Source organism: Aptenodytes forsteri, unplaced genomic scaffold (assembly GCF_000699145.1).
Source record: "Aptenodytes forsteri isolate BGI_AS27 unplaced genomic scaffold, ASM69914v1 Scaffold184, whole genome shotgun sequence".
Classification (NCBI taxonomy): domain Eukaryota; kingdom Metazoa; phylum Chordata; class Aves; order Sphenisciformes; family Spheniscidae; genus Aptenodytes; species Aptenodytes forsteri.
This window is the reverse complement of record NW_008796078.1, coordinates 3,114,146-3,125,763: the sequence shown is the minus strand read 5'-3', so window position 1 is coordinate 3,125,763 and position 11,618 is coordinate 3,114,146. Positions and strand designations below refer to the sequence as shown.

The window sequence follows — 11,618 nt, the reverse complement described above, 5'->3', positions numbered from 1 at the left end:
ATTTAAAAGACGTGTAGATGAGGCACTTAGGGACATGGTTTAGTGGACATGGTGGTGTTGGGTTGACGGTTGGACTCGATGATCTTAGAGTTCTTTTCCAACCTCAATGATTCTATGATTCTATGATCTTTGCTGACACATCTTCTTTAACTAAATAGAGATTACCAAACCCACTTGGAGGATTTAGAACATGGTATGTTTTAACTTTTCATATTTTAATGTCACAGCCTGAAATGAAAAGTCTGCCAATTAACTGAGGTTTTTAATCATTGGGTTGGTTTGGTTTTTTTTTTCTCATTAGGCTGGCAACTTATGGATCTACTTCCCTCTTCCAGACCTGTTTTCTTATACCCTAACTAAGGTCTTAAAAACTGTTTCTCTCAAATATTTGCATGACTTCATACACAATTAAAAATAGAGCTTCTCATCTTCTGCCCAAGCCACTCTGCACTATTGAAAATGCATCATCCTTCTATACAGTATACAGCCACGCAGATACTTTCTGCATTGCTAAAATACGACCTGACCATCCACTCAGAAGTCTAAAATTATTTTCTTCAGGTACTTAGTAAAGCAAAATGAGAATAGTGAATAGCAAAAGAACTAAGGAAAGCATGAAAAATACAAGTTTTCCTGTACATCATCTAAGAAACAGGAGAATTCAGCAGAGTTTATTAAAAAAATACAATTTCATGCTTTGACATTTTTTAATACATAGGACTTTTGGTTTTGCTCCACCGGGAGAACCGTCATTAAAACAGAGCTGTAGAAAAATATTTTACTTTTTCATTTGTGGCAAGTTCCTATATGTGCAGTACTTACAGAAACAGTGAAAGGAGTGAGTTTCTTCTTATTAATAGCCCTTTCATCAATTGTATCTGGTTGTGAAAAGTTGATCATTTTGCTAAGGAAGAAAAGTCAGAGATTATTCAAACTTTCAATTTTCAGAAAATATATTATTTGATTATAAACTCCTAACACTTTAAACTAGCTGTAAATATTTCTGACAAGATAAAAAACGACCACCTCATCCTCTAAATCTCCTCTCCCTGTTAAATAATTGCACATTCATCCAGAAACCTCCAGATAATATGTAATTATAAGAAACTTGGGCAATTGGGTTTTATACTTAAGTAACAGAGCATGTCTGTGCTGTCAAAAGAAAGTTGAGAAAATTAAAACTGTAAACTAAAGACAGTTAAATAGTTTCTAGTGAAAATCTTTATAATATAACCAATATATTTCTGCACTGCATTTCTATAGTATCTTGCATCTACAAGGATCTCAAAGACTAATTCACATCAATATTAATAAGCTAATCCCTTGTTACCATGGTGTATGAATAAGTACTATTAGTCTACTTTAACTAACTTAAAAGTTACAGCAGACTAAAGTTAAGGTACCTACTATATGCTCTCTGTCTTGCCATGGATACCTGTTCCTCCCATCTTATGATTTTGTGACTTTTAAAAATATTTGAAATAGCAAAGATTTCTAATTATTGCAGCTAATGAATATATGAACTGTGTAATTATCTCCTTCATAAACAGCCTGTACATATCTGACGTGTATAATTATGGATCTGAAGTGGAAACCCACTTCTGTAATATATGCACAGTCACATAAAACATTTGCTAATAACAACATTTCTACGGGCAAACAGATTTTTCCCATCCTACACATTGGTTGAAATATTTAAGAGTGGAGTCCTGATGTTAATGCCTATCAGAAGTTTTCCAATTCATGTCACTGTGATCAGCATTTAACCTTTGAGATTAATTTCTTTTCTTTCTCACAACCCTGGACTCACCAAAGAAGGATGCCATCTGCAAGGCATTTAAAAAGACTAGCATCTGATGGGTTCATAGGTAGGAGGTGCTTACAGTCTGGGTCATCTTGTAGAGCTTTATTTATCCACTTAACAAAAGCAACTTTTTCTTCCTCTGAAAAGAAAAATAGCATTAAAATAATCTATTATCATTTCCATGAACACATACTACTAAACATCAGACTTGGGTCAAAGAGGTTCATCTGCAACAAAACCCCTTAGTTTCACAGGGGCCAGTTATGAAAACAATCAGACCAGTGGGAAAGCACACAAAAAATGGCAGATTGATCTTTCCCCTACTGCACCCTCTAAACATCTGATGATTTTCTGAAAGACAACATAAAAATCATAACGACATAATGGGTCATCATGGCTGACTTTGAATTCAGTTTCTCAGCAATTACATTGAAAAGAGGGAAATTTGTGATCTGAAATATGCAACATCTCAATCCGTACAATGTTGGTTTAAAACGCAGCATTCGATTCTGCCTTCTACTAGGACTTCAGAGACCGGCAGTATTTTTGAGACTATCATCTGAATTACTGTGCTGTATTTAGCTTTGAGAAACTTAAAAAGTTTAGTACCTCAGTTTTAAATTCTCTCATATTTGGTGCAGAATTTATTACTGTGTATCTAAGAATGCTTATTGGGACAACAGTCAATCAAGTATCAGTGTCCAAATTACCAGACAGTACAGGTGGTATCCACCTCACTTACCTCAAGAAGCATACAAGACAGGTACCTACACCTGACTCATTACATTTCTTTCATTGTCAGTGGGAAGAAACATGAAATTCTTGTGCACACTTCATCTCATCATAAACTAGATGGCTGATAAGGCCAGGTCAGATGAATTGCAGTCTAGTGGGGTCAGTTTCTCTCCACCGAAAATGAAAGGGAGTCTAAACAACTAGCTCTGATGGTGTCCCCCCTACAGGCATCCTTTGAGATGGAATATATCCCCTGCTTTGGAGATATACCAACTGCAGCTGGTGCCATAAAGATAATACCCAGAGAGAGGGTATCACCACCTTTAGCTAACTGAAGTGAATCTTCCTCATATATAGAATCTTAACACACTTCTGGAACCACAGCAAATCCCAGACTTGAGTCAATAAAAAAGTTGCAATATTGCTTAGTGCAATGTGATCCTGGAACGTAGTTAACATTCTGAGCAGGAGCTGCAATGCAATTGGGCACAATTACCAACTTAAATGACATGCAGCAGCGGGAGGTAGAAAGAAACAGAGATCAAATGTTAAAAGCAAGTTCTCAAGTATGAGATGGGCTACGCAAAAATCATATGGGAGTGAACAATTCTGTAATGGCACAGAGACAGCTGAGAAGGCCCTTCCATCCAGAAATGATGTGTGGGTTGGTTTTTTTATCATCTTAGTTAACACTGTGGAACTGAAAATGGGGATTCATTTTTATCTGAATATAGGAATAGGAATAGATTAGCATGTAATGAAGCCAAAAACTTGACTAGCATTACTAGAAGTACGCCAAAGGGGCCTTCTTCCCCTGCCCCCACATGCTGTCAGTGCTTGCTTTCATTTTTGCTCTGGCAAAGACGCCTAACTTATCTCTGAGTGCAGCATGAAACTAACAACAACTGAACAGCCCACATTTTAATAAACTATCACCCACACTTATCTTGCCCATCTCCACATGCTTTCTCTGTATTAATTTGCTTTCAACAGCAACTTTTTCCAGTTTTTTTTTTTCCTGCTGTAGTGCAAATTTAAAGAGTCTTCCTCCATGCTGAATCTGCTCGTGTTTAATTATTTCTTACCTGAATAAGAGTGCTGTGTCCCCTCAGTAGATATTGCTGATGTTCCTCCAATTGCTGTAATACCTTGCTTTTTGTTTATTGATTTTCGGAAAGATTTGCTAACATCTTTACTTTTCAATTCCTGAATTATCTTGAATAAGAAAAATAGAGAGCATTTTGTGATTGAGCATACCTTCAAATAACTAAGTGATAAGGGGGGAAATCACCGTATGGGTAAAACTAGTTTAAATCCCTTCATGAAACTTGCATACTGGATATCTAATATATTATTTCTCAGTGAGTACTTCAAGTGCTACCTTTTTTAAGCCATGCTATCTAAAAAAGTAGATATGCAACAATCTACACAATTTTTCCATAGATGTTTTGGTAAACTGAAGAAAACACTGAAGATACACACATTTTCAATTACTATAGCATATTTCTTCCACTTACTTCATCGTATGCTTTACAGTAAAAGGTTACTATGTGACAGTTACACATGCCCTTAAGCAAGCTGACACTATTTTCCACCTGCCTGCACTGTAAACCACATTGGATATCTACACAATTTTTCCATAGATGTTTTGGTAAACTGAAGAAAACACTGAAGATACACACATTTTCAATTACTATAGCATATTTCTTCCACTTACTTCATCGTATGCTTTACAGTAAAAGGTTACTATGTGACAGTTACACATGCCCTTAAGCAAGCTGACACTATTTTCCACCTGCCTGCACTGTAAACCACATTGGTTTACCATACTGATATGTTCTAAATGTGCCCAAATACTGTAGAAATCTCAAAACTGACAATGAAGTATAAGTAACAGATACAGTTCAATACCTGGATGCAAATATTTGCATCTCACCTATGAACCACTGCAAATTAGAATCTTGGAAAGAAGGATCAATAACTAGTTCAACAAGTAACCTGCTGCAATTAGCAGCAGTACTCTAAATTCAAAGCAAAAACTAATCATCCCCAAACACATACACAAATCAACAGCCTGAAAAGTTTTTGTTTCTCTTAAATAAAGCACACTAGCCAGTGATCCACATTAAAAAAAGTCTAAACCGTTCAAATCTGTTCACTAAAAGTGAAAAACTGTACCTCACTCCCAGTAAAAAGTAGCCTTTAGTACAGACATTAAGCATAGTAGCGCAAGCATTAGTTTATCACTAAGAGAATTCAGAGGCCAGTATCTAATTAGCTACTCTTTTGTCAGGGCAAGGGCTGACCAAACAGTTCCTATAATTTGCAGTCCATCCCCTCATCTTTGAGGAAATAGAAGGTAGAACTGATTGAAACTACTGTGCTCTCACATGTTGCCCAAATGAGATCTATTAAATTAAATGGGAGAGTGAAATATAAAGACTGGAAAATAATTACATAGGCTATTGTAAATTGTGACAGAAGACTTCCATTCTCAAAATACTAGTTATTTGTATCAAAATAGTACTTAGTTGTACCACTTAATTCAGTTTTCTATCCTAGTTCTCAAGAGATATCAGACAGTAGAGAAACATCCAAAGGGAACGTCTTACAGAGACAAATTCTTCAAAGTTGATTCTCCCGTCCTTGTTGCTATCTGTCACTGCAATGATTTTTTCTACAATCTCCCGGACTTTGTAACCAGGCAAGGGCAGGCTTGCTTCTTTAAACAGGTCTTGAAGCTCATAATCACTGACATACCCGCTGTTGTCAATATCTGTAAAATGAAAGCACAAGTTGTTTTTATACTTACGTAAAGAACCAAGTATAGTAACTGTTGAGAATAAATAAAGTATGAGAAATACAGTTCTAGGAGATGAGTATTTCTTCTGACATAGATAAGTAACCGTGAAGGAATACTTGTAGATTAGAGGCACAACTGGCTAGGAGTTGTGCCATCTTGTTATGTATTTTCTCAGGAACTATCTTATAATCCCAAAGCACAGCTATAACAAGATGGCATATTTGTAAATAGCAAAGTTTAAGCTTTTTTTAAGACTCCCAACAAAATTCTCTATAAACCTTCAAGTGAAAGGGAGATCAATTATTATATTCCTACCGTCAGTATTTTACCATTTGCAATCAGTAAACTCTAATCTGATGCAAGTTGTCATTAGGAGAGCACACTTACACACGAAAAACTACTTACACAAGAACTCTACCTGACTCTGCATTTTGTTTCTTATCCTAGTATCTGATAGACATTTCCTGTTCCTCAAAACTTTTGATGTGGTTAGGCTTACCTGTGAAGATAAATCTGGGATGATCTGTATCTGTTTATTAAAAGGTGACCTTCCTTAATCTATTAACTAGCTCTGTTGGGAGCAATTTGTACTGCCACCTTCACTTATACTTGGCTCCCAAGACCGCATGTCAGGAATGTCCATGGACAGCAAAGTATGAGAATGCTTTTTTCAACACGAGGTATGGTATAGCTCCACGATTGTGGAAAGAAATGAATAGCTGTATCACATAAGAATAAATTAAGAAAAATTCAGTATAATTTGTGTTACTCATGACAAATAATGAAGCAGCACCGAAATCATAAAAATACCCTTCGTACTTCCACCTTAGGCCAATTTGTGTGCAGAAAGCTGTCTTGAATTCTTGTCTTAGTATAATAAAGCACCATTTTACAAACCTATGGTTTTATCCAATGTAATGCATAAATGAAACACATTAACTGTTCCTAATTTTTTTTTTATATCTATGCGTATTTCCACATATATCTATTCACATATCTATACAAGCAGAATTTGAGAATGCCCATTAAAATAGCCTTACCTGTAGTGCAATGTCTATGCAATGGAGAGAAGTACTTTTAAAAGCAGAAAAGCTATAGTCCATACACAGTATAGATGAAGCTCAATCAAATACAAGAAATCATATCCAGCATAACTAGTGCTGGATATAATGCCCATCATTTCATATATTTAATGCAAATATTTTCCATGTTTAACAACAATTTTCAGTTTTTCATAATCATATTAGAGCTCTTGAAAAATATGAATTAATAGTACTTTCCCAGTTTGACAAATGATGCATCTAAGATAAGTAATTTAAGAGAACGTCACAAGTAACACGAGTCAGAAACAGAAGCAAAATGATGTGGCCGCTTTTCCGAATTGTCAAGGTGCTCCCACTTTTGTTTTTTTCTGTTTACTAGTTAAGACCTCTCTTCATATTGTCTCTATATCAGAACTCAGCCAATAATACTGGAATGGATGAATACACATCACATTACAGAAGGGCAAGCAGAGAAACATGCTTTCATCTCTAGCCATAATTGACTGCTATACAGTAATTTCCCTGTAATCCATACTACACTAAGTAGCTTCCGTACAGCTTCATAAGAAGGCCACATTTCACTGCTGACAAAAGGCTAAAAACACCTGTTAAAAAAATATCTCTTTTTGTGTTTTTGATACTACCAACAATTCACAAATCACTACACAAACAAACTTTATGTCTGCATATGTATTAATTCATCCACTGTCTGGCTTGCAGACATGTAACAACACACGTAATAACAGGGATGGTCTAAAAAGCAGAGGACATGCTCATGAGCTCACTCAGATTACCAGCTATTTTATTTCTCTAGGTTCATCTTTCACTGAGGGTAAGTTTCCATGATGACAAGCAGAGAGTTAAATACATGCCTTTTCTCTCAGTTTACCAATATAGCTGCAAGCAATTTATCCATAAAAATGAAAAAAAGAAAAAAGCTAAACGACGCTTAATTTTTTATATTTTACAGAAAGCATAATACAGTAAGGAAGAAAATGCTTTTCAGTGAGTAGGAGTAGTACAGACAATTCTTAGAGCAGAAATGTGAAAACATGCAGGAAGGAAAGGGAGAAAGAGAAGGAATGCAGATGGTGAAAGCCAAACAGAAAAGCTGTCAGACAATACCAGTGAGTATCTACCTATCCTAACACCTCCCAGTAGACTGATAATGTATACAGTGCTCTTTTCGTTGGTCTGTCTTTCCAGCTCCTGCAGGCTGCAGACTTCTTGAGCTACAGACTATGTCAAGATAATTGTTTAATAGCAACTCATGAATTACCTTCCATGGATCTATCTTATTCCTTTAGCATTTCTACTCTTTTTGGTCTCAACAACATTCCGAGTCAATGGGTTCATGGTTTTATTATTTGCCATGAAGAAAAGGTACTACTTTTTATTTTAAGCTTTCTGACTCTCTACTGGGCATCACGTGATCCCTGGATTGACAGAAACTGAGTAACTCCTTCTTCACACTACTCATGGTCTTACAGATCACTAACGTACAGCTTCCCAATAGTCTCTTTACCAAACTGAAGACTTGTAATATTTAAGACTTTCTGCTTAAAGCAACCCTGTTCCCCCATTATGAATGATTACAAATGCGTTCGTTTGATTTGCTGAGCCGCACAGTTACACATCACTCCCGCAGAACTGCGGCAAACAAGAAATAAAGCAGATGTGAACTTTAACATTCACAACAGTATTGCAATTTGGAAATAAGGGTTAGTTGCTATATAATTTCTCACTCTTTCTGTTTACTCTCTGATTAATCTGCAAACATCCTGTCAAGCATACAAAATTGTACAGTTATTTATTAACATCTGCTAGCTACAAAAGCAAGATCAAAAAATCTCCAAGTTTAGCTTACTTACAATGTAAAATCTGATCCAATAAATGGAAAGAGAAATTACTAGTTCACCAAAGCATGCAAGTAAAGCAAAGCGTCAGTAATCCAACATGAGAATATATTTAACAATTGACGTTTAATCATTTTTTTTTCAGATTTAAGGAGTTCAAAAAACTGAATTTTGGGACCTATCGTGCTGCATATAGAATGGCACAAATAATGCAGCTGCCCAGCAAGAAAATGTATCTGTTTTCATTGCTGAAGTTGAAAGAAATGAATAAACACACATAGTTTCAGTGAAAATAAGAGGTTTTATGTAAACATTCTTATTTTCTTAGATATTACTGGCAACATAGAAGGAAGACATGGTCCTATCAAAACAAAGTGATCCGTAAAGATTTCTTCCACAAATCCTACACGGCTTTGCAATGTCAATGGCATCCTTATTATTTTCTTATTTAAAACATACCTATTTTACTGAATGCTTCTCTTAGTTCTTCGAGCTCTTCACGAGAGATAGTAGTTACGTTGTTTTCCATCTTTGGACAGCAAGAAGTGTTGTCCTCAATTGCTTATACCTAATAATAATAAACAGGAAATATATAAGGCTTTAATTCCAAGCACATACTAATACAAGTTACTGATCTTTTCAATACAAGGTACCAGACCTGAATGACGTTTCCAAGCCTGGCACACTTAAAGCATTACAAACAACACTTTAAAGTACATCAAACACCTAGCAGTTCTTTTCACTGTAATAGTGACTGAGAATTCACAATAGCAGCACCTGTTTTCATACACTTGATCTTTTCATTGGCATAGAATAAGCACTGACCAACAATCTACCTCCATTGCTCAAGCGGTTTTCCAACATTAAAATCATCGCCTTACATTTCAACAAACAATTTTTAGAAAAACTAATTTCTAAGTGCAATGCAGTATCTTTGCTAATTAGTGTTTAGTGCTGGGATCTAGTCCTGCAAAGCACTGAGCACTCCAACATTTGAACAGCAGTAAACCTCAATGGGACACTTTCAAGTTGTAAGCACTTGAAAAGTGCTTACAATCAGTGGGTGAATGCTGGTGAGCCTTTCCACAGCTGCTGCAGAAGTTAACCACCTCCTGACCTTTACTTCACAATTCTGACAAGCCTATTGTCTCATAACACTGTCAAAGAGCCGAATAAAGGCTTTTACTGAGCACAAAGACTGGAGTCTCAATGTGAATCTACTTTCTCTACCCAACTCCATAAAAAAGCAAAACAAAACAGAAGGCACCTTAGCAAGGGTTGATAAACCCCCATGACAGATCCTTGCCCATTTCCTCTTACTGAAGCTTTACTACAACAGAATGATTCAGACCCTTGTTAGTAAGCACAAGTTTGTAAAGAAGTCACACGCAATTGTCTCAATACGAAGCTTATATGTGCATTTGCCATTTTCCACCGTGCACATGCCATTGGCGCAGACAAGGTAAGCCTATGGCAGCACCCATCTGCATGTGAGGCTGTAGAGAGCACTGTGCTACAGGTGGTGCTGTGCCTACCATAAAGTAAAAGCTTTGTCTTTGCTTTTACTTTATAAGCCAAAAATGACAAAAAATCCACCTTACATTAATATTTTCATCGAAGTTGTCCTTGTGTACGTTTTCCCTTCTGGTTTAGTGTTTTTGCTTGAGAGCAAGAAAAATATTCCTGTAAGGGCCAGGTTATTATTTGCTCATAATAATTATATTCAGATCTGCTATATGCAGGTGCTTCTCCCCCCAAAATCACGCCTATCAACAGAATGTACTATTACCCACTGGACGAGACACTGGAAGGGGAAAAGGGGAGACCCGAATTCAACAACTGGTTTTACCATGGACCTGCTGGATGCCCTTGGCCAAGACTGCACCTTTCTTTCCCACCTTTGTATGTCCTGACTAATTAGGTTACAAACTTTCCCAGTGCAGGGACTGCCCCATAACTAGATGGTTGCACAATGCCTGCAACAACAGGATCCCTTCTAAGGTCTGCTGTAAGGCTGTAATAATGGAATCAGAATTTGGTTCAGAATAAAGGAGATTAAACATTATCAACCTGAGTTTCTGTCAGAAAATAATTTCTTCCCCATTATAGCTGCATCAGTTTTCTTTCAATCCTTCACAACCTGACAATGAGAAAAAATACAAATGAAGCAATCGCACAGGTCACCAGCACATGAGACAATAGGCAGCAGGGCACTACATCAGCTGCGGTTTGCTGGAGGATCGTGCCAAGAAGTCAGACCTTTCCTGGAGGTTTACAAAGGAGTGCATACAATACCGCTGATGTGAGTTATACCTACTCTACTGTGAAATTTTAATACAAAACAAATTAGCTGCGGTCAGCCACAAACAGGTATAACGTTGCCTCGCTACATTAACCACTGAAGCGTCTCCTGATTTCAGAATTATAAGCGGTGACATCACTGCTGGAGATTATTTCACTGAGAAAGATATCACACTACTGTATTAGTGATGTCGAAGCCTGACATATTCTGCAACTGGGTAGAATGTTTACTACAAATTGGCTCTCCCTGCCTCCCTATGAAATGAGACCAAATGAGAAGTACAGCACAACCTGTTTGTTTGCATGGCGTTCACGGGTTGTCCATGTTTGCTTGGAGAGCGAAGAGCACAGGGTCAGCCTTTCTTTCTTCTGTAGCTACCTCCAGCTACACAGAAAGTGGGAATTCCCACTGTATCCAATGCCTAAGGCTGTCAATATTCTAATGTCCTCATATTTACACAGTATCTTTCAGGAGAAAAAGGAGACATGATACAACTTAACAAAAAAAAAAACCCAAAACAAAGAAAAAACCCAGCTGGATTAAAAATTGATATGCAAATATTAAGAAACATAGTTATTCAACATATTTGAATACTATGTTGGAAAGCATGTCACTGGATGGAGATTCAGGTAGCCAGAAATTAGAACTTGACCAGGATATTGGGATTGGTAATTTTACTCAAACCTACCAATCCAAAACTATGTATTATGGCATTCCTCCTACTATTTTGCCTTTTGTTGAATCCAGAATGATAAACTTTTCATCATTTATATTCATATTCTATATAAATAAGCGTTATTAAATGAAAACCTCAGCTTTTTAGAGGTGTTTTAACTGTAACTGTGCACATGTTTAGATTGCTGGGCAGTTTTTAATAGGATGGTTTTGATTCCCTCAACAGTATTTTCATAAATGCAAATTAAGTTTTTACCTTTGATTTTCTAATACAATAGGCAATGGGACAATCTTTTTGCTACTGTTTTTACTGCTGGTAAGAGAACTCTGGGAGAGAATAAACTATACTATGAAGTACTCACTAAGAATTCTTGATCTGTTTGTAATGAAAAAAAATACT

The 11,618-nt window shown here is 36.5% G+C and overlaps 1 protein-coding gene across 1 annotated transcript in view; it reads right to left on the bottom strand.

The window, feature by feature from the left end:
• Positions 1 to 8,802, bottom strand: part of PLS1 (plastin 1) — a 25,770-nt gene extending 16,968 nt beyond the window's left edge. Inside the window, exons 1-5 of the mRNA XM_009286710.1 lie at positions 8,701 to 8,802; positions 5,152 to 5,315; positions 3,625 to 3,754; positions 1,811 to 1,943; positions 823 to 904 (exon numbers count right to left, since the gene is read on the bottom strand). Coding sequence (XP_009284985.1) covers positions 823 to 904; positions 1,811 to 1,943; positions 3,625 to 3,754; positions 5,152 to 5,315; positions 8,701 to 8,770 — 579 coding nt within the window. The 5' untranslated portion in view covers positions 8,771 to 8,802. The remainder of the gene's footprint in view (positions 1 to 822; positions 905 to 1,810; positions 1,944 to 3,624; positions 3,755 to 5,151; positions 5,316 to 8,700) is intronic.
• Between the last annotated feature and the right edge of the window lie 2,816 nt (positions 8,803 to 11,618).